This window comes from Drosophila subpulchrella, unplaced genomic scaffold (assembly GCF_014743375.2).
Source record: "Drosophila subpulchrella strain 33 F10 #4 breed RU33 unplaced genomic scaffold, RU_Dsub_v1.1 Primary Assembly Seq37, whole genome shotgun sequence".
NCBI lineage: Eukaryota > Metazoa > Arthropoda > Insecta > Diptera > Drosophilidae > Drosophila > Drosophila subpulchrella.
In genome coordinates, this window is record NW_023665590.1 from 1,265,820 (window position 1) to 1,289,286 (window position 23,467).

At 40.0% G+C, this 23,467-nt stretch overlaps 1 protein-coding gene across 7 annotated transcripts in view; it reads right to left on the minus strand.

Annotated features, from left to right (window-relative positions):
• Positions 1-23,467, minus strand: part of LOC119561792 (DEAD-box helicase Dbp80) — a 140,464-nt gene that overhangs the window by 105,575 nt on the left and 11,422 nt on the right. For 6 of the 7 annotated variants that reach the window (XM_037875272.1, XM_037875271.1, XM_037875275.1 and 3 more), the window contains exons 3-4: positions 13,737-13,868; positions 13,461-13,656 (exon numbers count right to left, since the gene is read on the minus strand). The exons of the other annotated variant lie outside the window; for it this stretch is intronic. In XM_037875272.1, the coding sequence (XP_037731200.1) occupies positions 13,461-13,656; positions 13,737-13,868 (328 nt within the window). The remainder of the gene's footprint in view (positions 1-13,460; positions 13,657-13,736; positions 13,869-23,467) is intronic. 7 annotated transcript variants of the gene reach the window in all.

The window sequence follows — 23,467 nt, forward strand, 5'->3', positions numbered from 1 at the left end:
TTATCATCAAAAATGGTTTTATTGTTTTTCAAAGTATTCTGCAGCAAGATTTATACACATCTGCATGTGCTCAAACCAATAGTTGATGCACTTTTTCCACTCCGATTGAGAAACCTCCAAAGCTTGGTTTTGAAACGCTTCAAAAGCATGTTCTGGCGACGAAAATCGTTGATGTGCGGGAATACAAAGTAGTTATTGGGTGCCAAGTCAGTGCTGTACGGCGGATCCAATCCAACGATTTGGCCGGTCAAAAAGGCGCTGGTTTGAGCTGATGAGTGAGAGCTCTCATTGTCATGATGCACAATGATCCGTCTTCTTTTGTTCGTTTTTCAAATTTTCCGAAGACTTCAGGTAAACAAATTACCACTCAGAATTAACCGTCCTACGTCTGCTTAAGCGGAGCAGTCGCCTCATGACCAGTTTTATCAAAGAAACAGCCGACCATTTGATTCGAAGAATTTTCGTTGGATTTGACTCGTCTTTGAGGACCCACACGGTCGATTGCTGCTTTGTTTCGGCCTCATAAGCATAGAAGCATTCGAAGGCACGAGCCTTTTTCGGGATCCAACGAGAACTATCCTTTTTTTACGGCAAGGTGTTCATGCAATATTGAATGTATGCTAGTGAAAGAAATCCCCAAGGATGCCGTTATCTCACGGCATGTCTCATGACGATCTTGCAGCCGTTCACACACGGCATCAATGTCACATGCAATATGGTACCCAATCTCTTAATAATTTCATTAGTAATTCCAGTGAGTCAAGTTACTGCTTCATGATTTCCAAAATATTTCCTCAAAGTATTTCGATCATTTGAGTTTCCGTATCCGTACTTGGGGAAATCTAATTTTAATTCAACATCCTTAAAAAACGCATCCTGTATTCTCTTCATTTTGATGATCTTTTAATCCTAATTTGATATTGTTCACGTCAAAAGGGCGTTTAATTTCAGGAGGCAGTGTCGAGCGGCAGTTTTATCCAGATGTCTACATCTCGCGCGCTCGCACTGCCGTCCGCTCTCCCTCTCCATCTCTCCCCTAAGTCTCCGCTCTGCTCTGGAGCGCTTAAGTTAAGTTAGGCTTAGGCAGTTCATGTTTCAAAGTGTACTAATAAACACCTACGCTCGTCGCGTAAAAACCCCAAAACTACGCTCGTGTTTTTTTGCGTACCCTCCGATCCTGGGACTTCATCTATTTCAGCGTTCAAGCCACCCCGCCCCAACATTTTGGTCCTTCGAGCCGGATTTCAAAATCTTTGGATTTTCCTCTTCTGGAGTTTTCTTTGATTTTGTCCCAGCAGACTTGAACCGCTCCAGATAAGTTCCACTTACTATAATTGCCGGTCATACGCCAGTTTTTCGAACCCTATTTCGACTAACTTTCTGTATGATATATTGTCTAAATCCAAAAGTGATTAATCCGACCCAACGGCATATATGTATTTCGATTCCGTTACTTGTGCCCGACAATATTCCAGTTTCCTTTGCCCACAATTGTGCACTTGAAACAATTCCAGAAGATATTTCAGTGCTACTATTCAACAAAAATATTTCTCAAATATATTTTCAATTCCAATTGTGTGTAAAATATAACTCAGCCACAGTAAAAAATTCCCGATCATAAAGATTGTCCTTAAGATTTGCACTCTTTATTTTTTACTGTGTTCCAGCTGCATGTGTATATTTACAAAAACAATCTAATACAGTCCACTCGAACTACTTTTTTCTAATACAGTCCACTCCAACTACTTTTCTCGACCTACAAATACGGCTAAACTATTTCTAAAATTAAAAAACAAAGTGACAATATCCACAAATTTACTCCAGCAAATCGTTTGCCATTTAGTTGTGCAGGTGACAAACAAACGCACCGACATACAAACATAAGCGAAGTCTTTCCAATTCCCGCAACGTTATTCCGCTATTCGCACCCCACATATGTACATATGTACAGTGTGCATACATACGTATATCGCCAGTGCACAGTGGGTCAAGAGCTCACAAAAAGTGTTCCTTTCAAACAAACAATATTAAAGTCCGTAATTCCTTACATAAGTCCGACCATCCGATATAATAAATATTTATTGCCTATCCGACAGTGTGACCGTATATATTTACAATCTTAATTGGTTCCTAAATTCCAATTTGATTCCAATCCGTTTCCTTACATCTGAATTAAAATTCTAAATTATTTAACGTCATGGCAACATCAGTAAAATCCGCTTTAACCCGATTTATGGCCACAGCTGACTGTCTGATCCACTTTGAGGCCACTGTGAACGCTCCAGGTGCTCCTACACCAACGTTATCCGCCTGTAACATCCGTCGCGATCACCTCAATTCCTTTTGGCAAACGGTAAAGGCAGCATACGACATATGCTCCGACAGCATTATATCTGCAGGCGAGAGCGCCGCAGACACAAAATCCATACTAAAGTCCACGTATTACCAAACGTACTCCACTTACGAAATATTTGCCGCGCAGTTGATGGAACAAATCCAAAAAGGCTCCTCCCAAATACCTCAAGCTCCAGTAACTCCGTCCCGAAATTCCACGTCATGGCTGTCGGCTCCCTCCTATCGACACAGAGGTTTTCTCTGGCGACTATCTTCGCTGGCCGACTTTCCGGGACCTTTTCACGGCAATATACATAGACAATCCGAGTCTAACTCCCGTTGAAAAATTATTCCACTTAAATTCAAAAACAAATGGCGAAGCTCATTCCATAGTTTCAAGATCCCCACTCACCTATGATGGCTTTCGCTCAGCCTGGAATAACCTAACTGAGCGTTTCGAAAATAAGCGATTGCAGGTGAACAGTCACCTGAAAACACTTTTCAATGTGCAATCCATAGCACAGGAGTCGGGAGCAGCCTTAAAGGAACTTCAACGCACTTTTCAAGGTTGCTTAACTTCCTTAAAATTTTCCGGTGTTAATATTGAGAATTGGGACCCTATCCTGGTTTATATGTGCTCGACAAAACTACCAAAGCTCACTCTCTCATTATGGGAGCAATCCATCCAAAATAAAGCCGAAATTCCTACGTGGCTTGAGCTTGATTCATATTTGACAGAGCGCCATCGAACTCTTGAGGCCGTCGATAGCTTCCGATCTGCCAATTTCCACCACGTCCAGTCCAAAGACACAAATCGAGTGGCAGAATTTCCAAAAATAAATTCCTTCAACACAAGGTTAGTTCCGATACCCAAGGGCTGCGATCTGTGTTCCAAGAAGAACCACCCCGTGCGTATATGTCCACGCTTCCTACAGATGACGGTAGACGATCGCCTAGCCTATATTCAAAGGAAGCAGTTGTGCTCCAATTGCTTTGCAAGTAGCCATCAATTCCGGGATTGCACAAGCGCTCACAACTGTCTCACTTGCCAAGATCGGCATCACACATTGCTGCATCGAAACAGCGGCCCTACTACTCCGACGATTCCATCCGACCCTCCAAGGCCAGTAACCGCCTCAGTTCCACACATCATTTCGTCCTATTCAGCGCAAGTTTCCGTACAAAAAGTCCCTCCTAAGAATACTCCATCCGAGTATTGGGTTCCATACCCATCCTTGGATGGCAGACGTACTCGAGGTATTAAATCCTACCAGTAGCAAACATAAAGTAGCAAAAGGAAAGTCGCGTTTTTGCAGAGCTCCCGAAACAGTCGCTCAAAAAGTCTATAAAATCTAGAAACATTAACAATTTCTATCGGACTATAAGCCGCCTGTGGTCTATGATCATTTAGCGTTCAAATCGTGCGTGTAATCTCCATACTTTTGTTTAAAAACACTTAAAACACATTTCTTTTGGTCGAGAGTGTAAAGATAAAAGAAAGGAAACATTCACACACATATACTGCAGTGCACAAAGACTGAAAACTACCGAAAACACACTCAAATCAATAACTTATACAATTACACAAATCACTCAAACTCAAAATTGATCAAAACAACAACAGTATGAATGCATCAAAGCGACTAAGGAGTGAAAAGTCGAGTACCGAAATCAAGGTAGCTCGCACGTCGGACACACAATTGCTGCAACAAATTGATGCAAAATTCACGAGTCAACGGAAGGAAATCAACATGGAACTGTTGCAGCTGATCGACGATAAATTTGCGGAGCAAAGGGAGTCACTGGGTAGAGAGTATCGAGAGAGCGAAGCCCGCTTTCTCAACACTCTACAGGCTAAATTCGATGCAATGAACACAGGAGGTCGCGGATGTTGCATGCAACCTGCGCTGGCATGGTGTACCGCACGTCGAGAGCGAAAACTTAAACACCCTTTTCAATCGACTTTGTTTCTCACTACACCTGACCCCTCCTCCGCGAGTTAGGTCTATTTTTCGTGTCCGACCGCGCCAAAGAAACTCACTTGTTGACCCAATAATAATAATAAAAATGGATCACGTGCGCGAAAAAGCTGTGCTGCTGCGGGCGATTGGAGTGCACCGACAAACAACCAAATCGCAGCTGAGCTTACAGCTGATCGGGTTTGACTCGCCGGCATTTATATACTTAAACGAACAATTAACGAAAACAAATTACGAAATTTTTAAGCATGCCATGCGCCTCAAAAAACAAAAGCGCGTAGCGGCCGTCTTTACTCGCCGTGGAGACGTATTTGTTAAGCCTATAGACGGAGGAGAGGCTTACTACGTGCAAAGCTCCAATGAGCTTTCTGATCTGAGTAGTGATGTGGGCGAAATCAACTCAAGCAGAGATGCCGCTTTAGAGAATAATTCATTTCGTAATTAAAATATTTTTTATCTCTATATTAGGATTTCCAATTAGTTTAATATCTTTATCTCTTGTTATTCATATGTTTAGGATCAGTCGCATTGTTAATTTAGTAGTCTGCCTAATTTTTTGTCTGGTGTGCAGTCCTTGTTTTTTTATTTTGAAATTTAAAACTATTCACAATGGAAGAAAACCTTAATAATTCAACAGCAAATAGTCGTGCCCTTCTGTGCATCCTGGCAAAGCAGAGACCTGGTCTCAAGATTTGTCATATTAATGCCCAAAGCCTGCCAAAGAAAATTGAAGAGTTTAGGTACATGTTTGTAAATTAGGAAATTGATGTTATATGCGTGTCTGAAACATGGTTTGTCCAGAGTCTATGTGATGTGCTAATATCGTGTGATGGATATAATGTGTACCGTTCTGATCGTGTTAGTCATGGGGGAGGAGTTGCTATATATGTAAACAAAAAATTAAAAGCCAAAATTATTTGCCAACACACAATAAACAGTGCAATAGAATATATTTTTCTTGAAATACAAAACCCGATTATTGAGAAAAATCTGTTAATTGGCTGCATTTATCGTCCGCATTGCAACACAAACTATGATGATTTAATCAATATTCTGACAGACATTACAGTAAACTTCACTGATGTAATCCTTGCAGGCGATCTTAATAGTGATATTATGAGGGAATCTCACCTTACCAGCAACATGGAATCGCTAGGTCTGAAACCAGTGAATCTTTCATTTCCAACCCACTTCAGCAGAACACGTAACACATTATTAGATTTGTTTTTTGTGAGTGATGTTAATAAAATATGTTTGTATGATCAGCTAATCGTTCCGTCCTTTTCAAAACATGACCTTATATACCTGACCTATAACTTTGACCTAAACTACACGGACCATACAATATTTTATCGTGATTTTAATAATATTAATTACATACTGTTGAACGAAGCATTTGACCTGTGTGTATGGAACAATATTTACAGTCTTCCAACAGTCGATCGTCAACTTAAACTTCTACAACATAATATTAGCCACTTATACGATAGTTTTGTCCCAGTTAAAAGTAAAACAATTCGACCGTCCGAAAAACCATGGTTTACTAATAATATAAAATTGACAATTATAAAACGAAATGAAGCATACCAGAAGTGGATAAGATACAAAACACCGCAACACCACAGCATGTTTGTATCTCTGAGAAAAACGGTTACCAAACTAATCGACTCTGCAAAATCAAACTATTTTAGCCAAAAATTTAAAAACTCAACCTCTTCGAGTCAAACATGGAAACAGATTAAAACTCTAGGGATAGGTAAACAAAAGACATCACAGGAACTAGATGTTGACATAGATGAACTCAACCTTAAATTAGCAGAATGCCAAGTTCCAGAGGTCACAACCAACACGTACCTGAATTCAGTACCTGAAATCATCTGTGATACTAGGTTTAGATTTATGTGTGTTGACCAATGTGATGTTTTAGATAATATTCTTAAAATTAAGTCTAACGCAATTGGACCTGACGATATTCATCCTAAATTTATAAAAATTCTACTTCCTAAACTTATCCCATACCTTACGCACACATTTAACACGGCTCTTACCACGTCTACGTTCCCTGATTGCTGGAAAACCGCCAAAATTATCCCAATACCAAAATCAAACAAAGAATATCGGCCGTTATCTATTCTTCCGTACCTCTCGAAGGTGTTTGAAAATATTGTCGCATCACAAATAAATAATTTTATATCTGTCAATAGCCTCTTAAATGACCATCAATCTGGATTTAGAAAAAATCGTAGCTGCACTTCAGCCATCTTAAAAATAACCGAAGATATACGTCAACAGACGGACAACTCGTATGTCACCTTCTTACTATTGCTGGACTACAGCAAAGCGTTCGACACAGTAAATCATGATATCCTGTGCTCAAAACTCAAAAATTTGTATTTCTTCTCCAATACTGCCGTCAAACTTTTGTGTTCGTATCTTAAAAATCGTCGTCAATATGTTGTATCGTCAAATATTTGTTCTTCGTTTGCCTATCTGAAGCGTGGTGTACCCCAGGGTTCGGTTCTTGGACCACACTTTATATAAATGATCTTCCTTCTGTGCTGTCGAAATGTAATGTCCATTTATATGCTGATGATGTTCAGATGTATGTTAGTCGTCCCTTAAACAGAATTAGTGAGTGTTTAGATATTTGTAGAATGGAGCTTGGAAGAGTAAATGAATGGGCAAAAAACAACGGTCTAGCCATCAATCCATTGAAATCAAAGTGCTTAATCATTTTTAAGAAGAAATTATGCAATATTGAACTGTTCCCCTTGATGATTAACAAAACACCAATTGAGTACGTGGAAACCGCCAATAATTTGGGTATCACATTTAATAGAACCTTGAACTGGAATGACCACGTAAACAAAGATGTAGGCAAAACATACGGACTAATAAGATCATTGTCACTAGTTAAATTTTCCTTACCTGTTAGTGTGCGTCTTCTAATTGCCAAGTCTTGTATAATACCCACACTCTTTTATGGTCTAGAGATCTATGCAAATTGTGATGTAGCAAGTCAACATAAGCTGAAAATAGCATACAACAGAATTGCGCGTTTTATATTTAATTTACATAGATCTGACCATGTAACTCAATTTTCTTACAAGATATTTGATATAAGCTTGGCAGATTATATGACAAGTAGAACAATAATCTTTTTACACAAAGTTATATACACCAGGGAGCCATCGTACTTATTTGAAAAATTACAATTCTCCAGATCTACAAGAACAAAGAATATTATCTGCATCCGACACAGGTTTCTGCTTTCAAATAGACAATTTTTTATAAATGCGATTAGAACGTGGAACGAGCTTCCCAACTACATAAAAGAAACTAGGAGCGCAACACTATTTAAGACAAAACTTCTCTCACACCTAAAAAATAGCAGTTCTAGTCTACTATAAGGTATATTATCCTATTTTAACATTGCGACTTATCCCCAAAACCTTCTCCTTAGTTTTTTTAATTTCGATTTAACTTCATTTCTATTTATCTAAATGTTCAACAATAAATGTAACAATGTATGTCATTAGATTTAAGAACCAATTTTGTCTAAATTTAAATATGTTTACCAGTTGTGACTAGCGCTGTAATTTATAAGTTTTAAAACTTGTAGCGTTAGGAAGCCTAAAACAATAAATAATAATAAATAAATAATGCCGAGTCTGCCAAAAGATCCATCCTCTACGGAAGTGCCACCACTTTCTACGGCTAAGCCCCCAGAATAGGCTCCAGGAAGTACATATCCAGAAGTACTGCTCCAATTGCTTGGCTCACAATCATACCAAGGACTCCTGCCGTAGTGGTCATCACTGCCACAAGTGTGGAAAGGACCACCACACTCTCCTACATACGGACGACCGATCTACACTTCCAACGTATTCCTGAGCCTACTATCATGAGGTTCTTGCTACGGGTGTCCTCGCAAGGGGGGGGAGAATGTTCACGTCAAAAGGGCGTTTAATTTCAGGAGGCAGTGTCGAGCGGCAGTTTTATCCAGATGTCTACATCTCGCGCTCTCGCACTGCCGTCCGCTCTCCCTCTCCATCTCTCCCCTAAGTCTCCGCTCTGCTCTGGAGCGCTTAAGTTAAGTTAGGCTTAGGCGGTTCATGTTTCAAAGTGTACTAATAAACACCTACGCTCGTCGCGTAAAAACCCCAAAACTACACCCGTGTTTTTTTGCGTACCCTCCGTTCCTGGGACTTCATCTATTTCAGCGTTCAAGCCACCCCGCCCCAACAGATATGTTTATACCCGTTACTCGTAAAGTAAAAGGGTATACTAGATTCGTCGGAAAGTATGTAACAGGCAGAAGGAAGCGTTTCCGACCCCATAAAGTATATATATTCTTGAACAGGATCACTAGCCGAGTCGATCTAGCCATGTCCGACTGTCCGTCTGCCTGTCCGCCGGATGAACGCTGATATCTCGGAAACTATAAGAGCTAGGCTATTGAGATTTGGCCTGCAGATTCCTGAGCTTCTTACGCAGCGCAAGTTTGTTTCAGAAGAGTGCCACGCCCACTCTAACGCACACAAACCGCCCAAAACTGTGGCTCATACAGTTTTGATGCTACAATAAAATTTTTAACTGAAATGTATTGTTCTCATCAATACCTATCGATTGACCAAAAAAAAAGCTTGCCACGCAAACTTTAAAAAATCGTAAGTATGAACGCGGATATCTTGGAAAATATCAAAGATAGAGAAATGGAATTCCAGTTTGTTTCAGAAGAGTGCCACGCCCACAAACCGCACAAGCCTCTGGCGTCCACAATTTTCATGCTAGATAAAAAATGTTAACTGAAATGTATTGGCCTCGTCAATACCTATCTACCTACCTATCTAAAACTGCCACGCCCACTCTAACGCCCACAACGCTTAAATCTGTCTACCGCCGGTATGCGCATTTCAATCTCGCTTTGCTGCATACATATCTCCATTTTCCTTTGGTCCCTTTAGCTGAGTAACGGGTATCTGATAGTCGAGGTACTCGACTATAGCGTTCTTCCTTGTTTTTTTTCAAAGAGTTCATTTTCATTTGGAGGAGAATACGACAGTTTCAGCAGGAACTCCTTACACCTTATCCCTACATGCAAAGGTGTAATTCCTTATTCATAATTCTTCTCATCTGAAGTTCTCATCTCCAGTTCAAAGTTATTTTGCGTCTTTTTGCAGATCAGTCATTAAGTATTTGTCAGTTCGGTAACAACTTCTCCGTCAACCATGGATACGTGAAATTCATAATAACATTAAAGATATTTTTTTATTGAGTGTTTTTGTATAAGGGCACCCTAGCCATAAAAAAAATTAATTTACGATCAAACTACGACGCGTTGCTCTCTGATCGCAGGAAACACGGGGGAACCGTAGTGAACCATCTTACCTCACGGGAATCGAAATTTCATGTCAATGTAATTATCAGTACTATATTTAGGCTTGTGTTTACCAAACGACAGCGTGCATTTTTCGACCGAAAGCGCTCAATTTCTTGCAAAAAAGTGGTTGCATTGATGTGAAACAATTCGTCTAAAATGACCAGAAATATGGGCAGCATCAATTCTTGGACTTTGCAATGGCCGTATCGCCTGATTTACCTCCTTGTGAATTCTGGCTATTCCCAAAACCCAAAAGGCCACTCCGGAAGAAGGATTTGACATCAGTTATGGCGAAGCTGCTCGATTTATAGTTAAAAGACCAATCTGCCAACTAATTTTGACGTCGAAAGACTTAAACAAGATTTAATAAGCAATATTGGGGCGGTTTCAGAGCAAGTCAAACATCTAACAGAAACAGAAGTGCAAATGCGAATAAAGAGGCCGATGACATAAAGAGACAGGATATCCGAATATTGTTCTATAACGTGGCAGGAATAAATAATAAGCTTTTCTATAATGATTTATTTCAATACATAGCGTGGTTTCAAATTGGATGCGGTCGAATTCGAATTCAAAGAATTTGTGCTTAGATGGGTGCCCGCCATCCGAGCAAGCGGCGGAATAATATATGGAAAAACAAGGAAGAACGCTATAGTCGAGTACCTCGACTATTAGATACCCGTTACTCAGCTAAAGGGACCAAATGGAAATGGAGATATGCAAGCAGCAAAGCGAGATTGAAATGCGCCACCTATCGGCGGTAGACAGATTTAAGCGTTATGGGCGTTAGAGTGGGCGTGGCAAATTTGCGTAACAAACTTGCGCTGCGCACAAGGCTACGGAATCTAAATCTGAGATCCCAATTCTCTATCCTTGATAGTTTCCGTTTTGGGTCAATCGATAGGTATTGACGAGACCAATACAGTTCAGTTAAAATTTTGTATCTAGCATGAAAATTGTGGGCGCCACAGGCTTGGGCGGTTTGTGGGCGTTAGAGTGGGCGTGGCATATTTGCGTAACAAACTTGCGCTGCGCAGAAGGCTACGGAATCTAAATCTGAGATCCCAATTCTCTATCCTTGATAGTTTCCGAGATATCCACGTTCATATTTACGATTTCTTGAAGTTTGTGGGCGGTTTGTGGGCGTAAAAGTGGACGTGGAAAAATTTTTTTTGAGTCAATCGATAGGTATTGATGAGAACAATACATTTCAGTTAAAATTTTTATTCTAGCATCAAAACTGTAGGAGCCACAGTTTTGGGCGGTTTGTGGGCGTTAGAGTGGGCGTGGCACTCTACTGAAACAAACTTGCGCTGCGTAAGAAGCTCAGGAATCTGCATGCCAAATTTCAATAGCCTAGCTCTCATAGTTTCCGAGATCTCAGCGTTCATCCGGACAGACAGACGGACAGACGGACATGGCTAGATCGACTCGGCTAGTGATCCTGATCAAGAATATATATACTTTATGGGGTCGGAAACGCTTCCTTCTGCCTGTTACATACTTTCCGACGAATCTAGTATACCCTTTTACTCTACGAGTAACGGGTATAAAAAGAACTTAATGAACAGAAAAGAGAGGTTCATAAAAGTAGGTAAAAGCATTATTATCCAACTGAGGACTGTAGAAAATGAAAATCTTTTTTTACTGCCAGTGTTAATTAACTGCAATCATTAGGAAAGAAATTCTGGGAAGTTATGCAAGGCTTTGAGGTGACCCACATTTAGTCTCAAGCTATTTTAATGAAGCCGGTAACGCCAGAGACAAAGTGAAAGACACCAATGGCCGGCAATTCACGGTGGTCAATGGAAGGTTGCCAAGCAATCCTTCGGGCGATTACACAAATTTGAAAAGAGAAGCTCGGTCCACTATCGACCTATGTTTGGTACGCGGTACATGTATAGAAACCGTCAAAGACTTCAAAGTAAGCAGTATGATCATTTCCCGCTAGAGGTAACAATCATACTGAGAACCCCTGACGAAATTATAGGTTTTCTCACAGAGTGCATTATTAAAACTATTACTACTCGATGCTGAAATAAGCCTTGGGACTTTTAACAGAAGTGGTGCACGGATCAGTGCAAAGCAGCTCGAATATTCTAATATAAAATGTTAGGGCAGGCTAAATCGACAAACTCGACAAGTGCAGAGGTAATGTACCATGAAGCAAACGGCGTATATAAGTTAACTTGTCTAAACGCTCGGACGCAATTTTATATAAACCTACCGAGATCCTTGGATTCGAAAACAGACAGTAGGGCATATTGGAGTACTACTAGGAAACTCAATGAAAATGCATGTGTGAAATCAATGAAAGTAAGTGCAAATGACCTAGGGAACTATTTCCGTGATCTTCTACATGACCTAAGTGGCTCTTTGCAATGCTGGATTAAAAATGAGTTAACTAAAATCTTCTCTGCACTATTACTTGATAGGCTGAAAAACTGGCTAAAAGACTACGATATTCTTAGCGGATTCCAAGCCGGTTTTAGAATAGGATATTCGACAGTCGCCAACATTTTCAGTCTCACTAGTATAGCAAGCTCAAATCTCTACAGCGAAAAAAAGTTATACGCTTTCCTTGTAGATTTTAGAGCTACTTTTGACTTTAGAAATAGTACCCTAACGAACAAGCAAATCAATGTCGGCATATCAACAAACCTTTTAAGCGTCCTTCATGAGACGTATGAATGGAGAGCAACGATCCAAGTGGTTTACCACTGAAGCTGGAGATAAGCAAAGATGTCTACTCACTTAGCCGTCTTCAGTTTTTCTTTTTTTAATCGACAGATGTCGCTACTAAAACTAAGCGATATTTAAACAGGCTATAAAATTTTCTGTTGGCTTTAAAAATGACAAATTTTGTTCCAAAAAATGTATTTTAATAAGGAGAGTTACTCTATTATTACAATATGAAAAAAATTGTGTTTACAAGGCTCCCACCACTCAAGCAAACAAATGGGGTCTCTGCGTACACTGTGGATAAGTGTAAGAATTTCTTGTTAGTTTCCTCAGTAACATAAAATCAGTTTTTATACAGAACTCAACGATGAAAGTTGTCTTTCCTTATTACGGATAAACATAACAGTTTTGATATCAGCCTTTGAGCCGAAAGATGGATAATCTCATTTGACTTAATAAATACATTTCCTAAAATGTTCTCTCTTTTGGAGCGGGCTATCCAACAAAATATTTAGGGTTAATGCCTGTACAGGCATAGTAACAAACACCTCAGGAACTAAATAATAAGTATTCCTCGTACTTGTTAATAAAAAAAAATAAATCTTTAAAATTGTGGTTAGCGTTATGGGCGTTATAAAGGGCGTCGAACCCTGCTGAAAACTGCGCTGTCTCAGAACCTAAAAAATCTGCATGCCCAATACCAAGTTTTAGCTTTTATAGTTTCCGAGATAACAGCGTTCATACGGACGGACAGCAAGACAGAGACTTGGCTAGTAATACTGATCTAGAATATATATACTTTATAGGGTTCGTACTTTCTGACGAATGCAATATACCATTTTACCCTACGAGCAACGGGTATAAACATCATAGCATGAACCTCCGAAAAGCGATAATTGTTTTATTTGAGTTGGTGAAAACGAGTTTTAACCCCACAGACAGTTCATTCTTAAATACAAAAATCCTTTCAGTCACATAATAGGGTAAGAAATACTTACTTGGACCCGTTACATAATTTTCATGATATACAAAAATCCTTTAGTTCAACAAGAAACTTAAATATTTTTTTTAAAACTTTGTACCTGAGGATGATTTAAACCAGTGTTTACTCGGCTAAGCATAGCCAAGACAAATGCAGCTGTTTTGCCTGTTCCAGACTGACTCTGTGCTATCATATTTTGTGGTGGATCCGCAAGAAGAGTTGGCAAGGCTGTCTCTTGAATTTTCGATGGGGTATTAAATCCCATTGCATAAATTCCTTTTAAAAGGGAAGCTTTGCTATAAAATATGATTTCCAAAAATTAATTATTGAGACGTAGTTTTAAAGTGTGTAGACAATTATTTGTATTTGTACTTACAGATGAAGGGCCTCAAAAGTTTTGATAGAATGCAATGGTGAATTCGGATTTTTTTGTTGTATGTCGAGCGATAGTTTAGTGTTTACCAGGCCCTTTCCTAAAATCTTTATTAATAGACTTGTTTCAGCCGGACTGAAAAAAAACAAAATATTTTTTAAAAAAAGGGAATATTCCAAATGAAACAAGAATGGATGCTAGCTTCGGCAAGCAGCTCCCATTTTATACAATCAAAAACGTATGTACATACTTTAGCCGGGTTGTTAAAAGCAGAGAAATCTTAAGTCTAAACTCAAATGTAAGTCATGGATTGGTGTGGTTTTTTTTTATTCGATCCATTATCGTTCAGGTAAGCTTAAATTGAAGTTTTGTCGCAGATTTGGTTTAACAGTAGATTTGCAAAAAAACAGGGAGTACCTCGACTATCAGATACCCGTTACTCAGCTAAAGGGACCAAAGGCAAATGGAGATATGCAAGCAGCAAAGCGAGATTGAAATACGCCACCTACAGGCGGTAGACAGATTTAAGCGTTGTGGGCGTTAGAGTGGGCGTGGCAAAGTTTTGTTTGGATCAATCGATAGGTATTGACGAGACCAATACATTTCAGATACAATTTTTTATCTAGCATGAAAATAGTGGGCGTCACAGGCTAGGGCGGTTTGTAGGCGTTAGAGTGGGCGTGGTAAAGTGTTGGTGCCGCAGGTTTGGGCGGTTTGTGGGCGTTAGAGTGGGCGTGGTATATTCGCATAACAAACTTGCGCTGCGCTCAAGCCTACGGAATCTAAATCCGAAATCCCCATTTCTCTATCTTTGATATTTTCCGAGATATCCGCGTTCATACTTACGATTTTTTCGTCGAGGTAAATGTCCACGTGGACATAGTAAAAATTTAATTTAAACCTTTGTTATTTATTCCACTTTATTTAAATTAAAAAAAATTTTCAATAAAAAAGTCCGCGTGGACAAAAATAGGGGGGTTAGTTAAAAATCCACGATTGTGTACGAGGGGGGTCAAAAAGTGCTTAAAATTTGTCTATGTGGTATATGGACGGCCCCTTAAAGTGGCCGTGGCAAACTTTTTTTTGGGTCAATCGATAGGTATTGGTAAGAACAATACCAATACCAATTTTTATTCTAGCATCAACTGTAGGAGCCACAGTTTTAGGCGGTTTGTGGGAGTTAGAGTCGGCGTGGCACTCCGCTAAAACAAACTTGCGCTGCGTAAGAAGCTCAGGAATCTGCACGCCAAATCTCAATAGCCTAGCTCTTATAGTTTGCGAGATCTCAGCCTTCATCCGGACGGACAGACAGACGGACATGGCTGGATCGATTCGGCTAGTGATCCTGATCAAGAATATATATATTTTATGGGGTCGGAAACGCTTCCTTTTGCCTGTTACATACTTTCCGACGAATCTAGTATACCCTTTTACTCTACGAGTAACGGATATAAATACGGTCTTAATATGGCGTAAAAAACGACCAATTTGTTCGCCAAACGAAGATTCCGTTATTTTACCGTCTACAGTCTCTCGACGAAGATTTCGTTCAGATAGGTTACAATTTAGTCGCAGATTCAGTTCCACAAATATAAAAATAGCTGATATACATCTTCTATCATTGGTTTCTGAGAAGATCGCCTTTTTGAAACGCAGAGCTGAGGTTTCTTTTGACAGCCTCAAAGTTATTGGCAGCGAAATAACACCTAACAAAATTGGAGCGGAGAGTATAAACGATTTGGATGTCCACTTTAAACAAATTAATTAAAGTAGGGCAACCTGTTTAGCGCATCAAGACTTACTACAGTCTTTTGATTTTGATCACATTGGTCAAGCGGTTCGAGATGAATTTGATGAAATGGCATTACTTCTAGAGTCGAGTTTGAGAGGTCACATTCAACAACCCAAGGGTTAAAATCCTCCAAAGATTACCACGCGCCACGATGAATTATCTACTTTTTTGATGGTCAATCAATCGTGTTCCCAACCTAAAGTTGCCTACTTTTGATGGAGGATATACCGGCTACTCATAGACAAGGACCTGGAGTTAACCAACTTTGTAAAGCTGCAGAGCCTTGTTTTCTAGTCCTATCGAGTCTGCGGCAAACAAACTTCGGAAGTTTTCGGACAAAATAAACTCACATGAGGGGCGCTTGGATTCTTTAGGATCAGCTCATGATATTGCTGATACGTTTATCACTTTCATGCTGCTGCAAAAATTAGATGTTGCAATGCAAACTAGTTGTGAAGAGATCACCACCACCAAGGACAAGATACCCTTTGAGAAGAAATTTTATGAAATCTTGCAGGATCAAGGCCGAAAACTGGAAAGCCTTCAGCATGCCATAGATTATTATAGTTGGTGTATTGATGATATTTTACATTGAGTTGCTGCTAGAGTTGATAAAAATATCATTTAGCATAGTTCCGGACCCACCTACGAGGTTTTATCAGGGATTAAACGGATCAGCTCATATATATATATTTTTTTAAAACCTTTACTCTAGAGTAAAGTATAGGGGTATACTAGATTCGTCGGAAAGTACATATCAGATAGAGGGAAGCGTTTCTGACCGCATAAAGTATATTCTTGATCAGCATCACTATCCGAGTCGATCTAGTCATGCCCGTCTGTCCGGATGAACGCTGTGATCTCGAAAACTATAAATGCTGCAATACTGGGATTAGGTAGATTCTTGCGCAGCGAAAGTTTGCAGAGGCCTTACAAATTCAAGCATTTTTTGTTTGTCATATCGACATATTCTTAGTTAAATTTTTGAGTGTTTCTCTTTTTTGCTGAAGCGACAAAAACGGCATGTTTTTATTAATTTATCAAAAACTACTACTTGTTTTTACTTCACTTTATTAAATATCAATTTTAATTTTAACTTTTTAGTATAAACTGTACTGTACAGCTTATTGTTTTACAATTGCAGATGGAATTATTAGTTCAGTCACAAGTTTGGAACACAGTGAAGCAGTGATCACCATCACTAGACGTTTAAATTTAGTCCGTCCGTTTCTAAGTAAACTTTCCCAAAAGCCTTCTTTCTATTGCAGGTAATAAATAAATCGGAACGAGACGTATAAGAAAACTTTATCCTATATATCCAATACGAATGACCGGAAAAATGGGTTACAGCACTTTTTTACGATTCCAGAATTTCGAATAAACTTATTTCTTAATCGGACGAATATCAAATAGCTGTCGTAGCAACTATCAATATACTTATATAAATCTTCCGAACATACAAAACAGAACCATAAACACTTACTTAATGAACCAATTGTTTTTTTTATATAATGTTCAAAATAGTCATAGGGTAAATACATTTTGTTTATTAATATAAGTTTAAGTTTAATTTGTATTGACGATAAAAAAAAATCCATTTATGGAGTAAAAAAAAAATATTTGTTTTAAGAAATTGAACATAAATAAAATATTTATTTAAAAAAAAATATTATATAAATAAAATACTTATTCCAATCGCTTTAGTGAACTTAACCTATTTGGCGAACGCCCTCGTTGTTTAAAGGTAATTTTCACCAAAAAATTTGTATTTTCAGTCGCGTTTGGTGAGATAAACGCCTTAAAAGTGTTAAAGCCAGACGAATTTAAGCGTTTTGCGCGTAAAGCGAGCGTTTATTTAGGTCATCATAGTTATTGACGAACACAATTATTTTACATATTTTATTTAAGCATCAACACTAGGGATCATTACTGTTAAAAGTTTTATTTTAAAAATCACATTTCAATAGTTATGTTATGATTTTGATTTGAACTCATGAAATAATCCTTATTCTGTGAGTTTTATATTAAACCTGACAAATAAAACTTATTCTCTGAGTTTTATATTCCTCTTGAAAAATAACGGGGTTTCTTTGAGTTTTATATAAAAATCAAATAGTAAAACCTATTCACTGACCTTTATTATTTCGATAAAAAATAAAACTTAAAATCATATTGTGAAAATGTAATTAAAAGTGTAGAACGGCTATTTGTTAAGCTTGTTTCAGATACTATAGACCACGATAAGTATGATTACTGTATTAACTTATGTCGCTAACTTGTGGAACTCCAGCTTCAATGGTATACTGGTTGGATGTTGTTCCCTTGCAACTCACCGCGAAGACTCTGTGATAGAGGTACGATTCAAGTAACTGTGTGTCAGTAAGGTTATGCATAAGACCTTCAAAACTATCTCGGTCAAATGCTTGGGAGACACCAAGGAATATCGCACTACAATATTCCCGATGTTCAAAGGCTGTACGAATTTCTGATGTTATCCGGTTAACTTGCTCGATGGTTCCGTACCTTTCCCGTAATCCGAATTGATGTAATTTCTTTACTAATTTGGACAGGCACGATAAAAACCTTTTTGTATGTATGATGAGGGAATTGTGTGATCCTTCCCAGGCTTCGGTATCATTGTGACTTATAGACTCATTCCAATTTTTTGAGAAGTACCCAAGTTTTTTGATCCCGTTAAATAGTTTGCATATAAAATACACTGCACAGTGTGGAAGTTCAACTATCATTTTTGGGGTTATTAAGTCCCCTCCTAGAGCCTTTTTTGGTTTCAGTTGCTTCCTTGACATTTACGATTTCAAGTGCTCAAAAAAATCGGCTCTGTTGCTATTTCAGTGCGAAGCGACAGTAGATGGAAAGAGCCTGTGGCGGCGTTTGGCTGAAATACATTTTGTAGGTGTTAAGCAAAGGTTTGGGCTGTCTGTGGTTGCCTGATTGTAATATATAGATGTTGCTTGCTTGTTGATGCAAACCTCTGGTGAAAGTGGTGTTTGATGCGTTCCCTGACTAAGATTCGGGTTCCGCCGTGGGCTTTACCATTCAGATTATCTGTGCAACACGAAGTCTATCCTCTTATTTGGAAGATGTATTTACTTGTAAGGTGCGTTTTTGTCAGCAGCATTACGTCTATGTGGCTTTCAATGATAAATTGAGTTACTTAAAATTTGTGACGTAAAACGACGTTGGCAATTCGCATGGATATTCGAAGGCAAGACATCGATTATTTAGGTTGTTGGGACGCGAGAAACTTTATTAGAATGTTTTTATTTTGCATTGCTGTTTTCATGAAGGACATAAAGTTCATATTTTGTGGTCAGGTTAACAACACGGCTTTGATATTATTTGGTATTTCTCCTATTGCTTGCTAAAAGGTTGAGCTTGTGGGATCAACGTCGGATTTTCAGGGCACTGGCTTAAGTCATTCCCCCATTTGTGTTTAGAGGGCCAATTGAAGATCTGGCTAATTTCCCAAAGAAAATGTCAGGTGTGGTTCGAGATTGCACGTACTCAATTTTTGTATTCTGGGAGTGTCCAGATTTGGCTCGTTGAAGCCGATGTACTGGACGTACTGCGTTTTTCTTCAATGCTCTGCTCTCAGTACTTGCTAGCCAATGCTGCCCTTGAGCTTGTACGTGTATAGCAGGGTTTATTAGCTTCATGCAGATATTGTGTTAGGACTCGGAAATAAAAATTTTTAGTTTGAAGCTTTGTTTCGTGAATATTCCCTTTTACGAGAGGAGTAACATAAAAGTTGTCATACCCGACCAGCGCAGCAATTTTCTTTACTAGGGTATTCGAGATCTGCTCCCTTACGTAGTGGTGGGGGCTTTGATTTTTTGGACAGCTTGTCCAGGTTCGTATTTAATATTTTCAAGATCCCCTGGTTGTTCACCGCCTTTATTAGTGCAGTCTATTTTCGGTTTATATACGACCATTTTATATTGCGGGCTAAGCTTCGCTTGATTTGGATATAACGATCCATGACAGTCTGTACAGCCCTATCCTTTTGATGTTTTTTGGTTATGCCGATATTGGCCCTCGTGCTTACAATTGGTTTTGTAACTTTAATCGGCGCTGCAGAAGTTCACAGCAACAAGCAAGTAATTTACGAAAATTCCAAAAAGAAGAGGTCCCATGTGGCTCCCTTGGGGAACGCCAGAGGTCACGTGTACAAGGTTAGAGATTAAACTTTTAAAGGCTACCCTTTCAGGCCGGTTCGATAAATATTTTGAAGTCCGATAGGTCATCGTGATCGGAAATCCCTATTGGATAAGTCTTTCAATAGTAACTTTCGGTTCACAGAATTGAAAGCCTTACTGAAGTCAGTAAAAATAACAACAATTTCATTATTATTATTCAACGCGCTTCTGATTATTGAAGTAATTTCTAGAAGGTTTATAAACGTTGATCTACGTTTCAAAAAGCCAGGTTGGGAACGTTATTAAGCCGCATTGGTGGTGTAACTGAGTTGTAATTAATTGTTTAAAAAACTTGGGAATCGCACTAAGCTACGCGGTACCGTTGCAGTTTTTAATGTCAGATTTTATCCCCTTCAGAAAAAAAGAATTGAGAAGGGATAATTGAATAAGTTTTGAGAGTGGTTCACATAAAGCAACATTTAAGAAACACGTAAAGCTGTTTGGGGCTATCATGGAATTCGATTCGACAATGGTTAATGTAATTATTGTAACATTCGGAAATATAGATAAAGAAATTAGAAAGAGCAATTAAGTACCTCGAGTAGTCAAATTGCAGCCCGGTCCTCTTAAATTTCTTTAAGAGTTTTAAGAAAGAGAGTCTACGGAACAAAAAAAAATTGAAAAAGTATTTTTAAGGGAAAATATGAAATACACATGTCAAAAGCTGAATAGAGTATGCATTAGAACCGTTCTATAATATTTTGAGGGATCATCAATTGAACTCATTAAAGATCAATCCAATTTAGATAAGTAACATGGTGAGCGTAGGGTGTGAGGAGTTGAATAACTCCCCACAAATAGAAGCAGCAGCAGATGGCCGGCCGCTTACCAGATACGCGGCGAATTCGCGTAGTAACGGCGCGGCGAGGAGAACGAGAGAGTTTGGAGACCAAGGGTGGAGATCGAGAGATTTTGGAGACCAGCGAAGGAGAGCGAGAGAGATTGGAGACCAAGGATGGAGATCGAGAGAGAATGGAGACTTCGCCGGCAGAGCAAGAGTGCCGTATGCAAAAGGGGATAACGGAACTCCACCGGACTTTGGACTCTCCCGTGAACTTTGGACCGGGAGAGGAAGTGCCACATCTCGGCAGTGGAGCGGCTCACAGGCGTGCCACAAGCATCAGGGGAAACAGCGGGACTGCAGCAGTGGGCAGAGCATCTATTGGAAGCGGTTCGTGAAGGACAAGTGGGTCATCCAGGAGGTACGAACTTTGGACCCAGAGTGGAGAGATCCAGCGGGCCGTGCGCGAAAGGGAAATAACGGTTCCCGGAAGCCCGATATAAGGCCGCAGAGCGCTGGCAGCTGGATCAGTCGATCACGAGGAGTCAAACCTTCAAGATCAGTCAAAGTACCAAGTGAACAATCAGTCAAGCAAGTAATCTACGAGGGAGCTACAACCAAGCGAGTCGTCGGAAGCAGCGCCGTGGGAAGCACACAAGGAGCAAGATCGCCACGTCGAGACGTTCGGGATTGGGACATCAGGAATCTCCGAATTGAGACACAAGTGGCTGAGTTCCGGAAGGCAACACACGGCTAAGTCAAGGCGTTCGTTTTCCAACTTTGTCGCGACCACACCCTGGCGAGTCGCCCGGCGGGTCCGTCAGAGACAAGCGGAAGAGTCCTACGACGAGGAACCGTCAGTTCGGGGAGGAAAGTTGTCGGAGACCCAGCGTACCTTGCCCGACCAAGCAGGACCTGGCGTGACGGACGAGCGGTAGATCGATTTGCGGTTTCAAGAGGCGAGCGCCTGGAGAGCCCTGCGATTACCGGCGAAGTTCCTGAACAGCAAGCACCCAACTCCCCGAGTGCCAGAACGACAAGCTACTGGTCAGGAGACAACGCAGAAGACATCGGCAGCGACGCTAGCAGACATTTCCGGCAGCCACGTTACCATCGCCGCGCGGAGCTCATTGGGGAGCGCAGGCGCGTCACGGACGATAAGCATTAGGGTGAAGCCGGGTGGAACGTTCGTCTGCGCTAGGCGTAATGCGAAGTGAACTGCTAGGCAGCCTCCTGGCGACAGCCTGGACTGTCAGCGCGATCTGAGCAAGAACCTAGCGGGACCGTCCGGGACAGAGCAAGGGACAGGTATTGCCTCGAAAGGCGTCGGCCTGGAGAGCAAGGCTTGTTCACCCTAGTCTGAGAACGGTGACGCTTCCCTAAGCCCACAAGGCCGAGCTCTCTGCGAGTCTAAGGCGCAACAAGCGACCCCGAGGCAGCGCGTCGGCGAGTGAGCAGAGGCTGCCACTACGAGCGTCCCGAGACCCAGGAGCCAAGCGGAAGCCGAGTCAACGCGTCGACAAGCCAGAAGGAGGAGCACCAGCAGCCGGCGGAGCCAGAGCAAGGATATACAGAAGCCAGAATAGCCACACACCCGCTGTACCAATACCACGAGAATAAATCCCACTGTTGCCATTTGAACCTTTTGTTTTCTCACTGATCTACGGGGCAGTCACGTCATATAAATTTGGTGGGACGAACACACAATCTTCTGAGCTAGCCGCACGAATCTCGTAGCGAGCAGACATACAAAATCAGTTCGTTACAAGGGTAAGATGACGAACTCGTCAAATCTCACATGTGAGATATCGTGCCGACAATGTTTTAATACTAATATTATTAAAAATTCGAATAAATTGTTTGTGAAAAATTTTTGACTAAAAAGGTGGAGCAAAATTTAAAAAACCTTTTCAATTTATGTGTGTTTCAGCAGTGCAAGAGCAAAGAAAACCAAGTCTGATAAATATATATATAGAAATTGAACAACTTAACTTGTTCAACTTAAACCAACAACTGAGGTAGACATTTTTTTAAGTATATAGATATTTTTTTACTACATTTATAAGCATTTTCAACCTTTCTTTAAGAAAATGTAAATAGTTTTCACATCGGCATAGAGTTTTTGGTGTGTATTTATCACTTTCTCACTTTACCCTACTACTTTTAAAAGTGTTAAGAATATTGGTATTTAACTCCGCTGGAACTTTATTATCCAACTATTACAGGAATATGCCCAATAGATGTCAGCAACTTTCTGCTTTCAAACTTTTTAAAAATATCGATTTTTCTAAAAGTGACATTCAAAAAACGAGTCGTTCGTCACAACACCCTACACTCCCCAATTAATTTCTGCGATCTTAGTTCTTCTAAAACAACGAAAAGATGCTGGTTCGATTTCGGGACCTGTCCACTACTGTTAGGTAGTCAGGTAGAGCTGATGCTCCTTAAGTGTAGGATGGTAGGCGTCTTTAGCATTGGAAATATACGGATACATTGGCGAACTCCGAGGCAAAAGTGAAGTCTAAGACGTTACCAGAGTACTTCACGACCGAGTTTAATTGTCTTAATGCCAGGTCAATACAATCGTAAAATAACTTATAGGGTATGGTGGGAACAAGAACATTTGAAACAGTTGAGGGCATCCAAGAAATGGTAGGAAACTTACAGTCGCCCATAAAAATGAGATTGCCAAGGGTTAAATGGGTATAGGTATAGGCTAGTATCGGAAGTAGAAAATAAGAGCATGGCATTGATCCGAACAGCTACAAACTATAAAAAGCTATCCGTATCAATTACCGAAATAAATTAAGAGATAAAATCAGACTTTACGGCAATAAGAACACCGCCGCCGAGGTGTGTTGAACGATCACATCTACAGATAACATATATTACCGCAAATATTTCGCAGTCAGACAGGCTGAATTAACCCACGTTTCAGTAAATG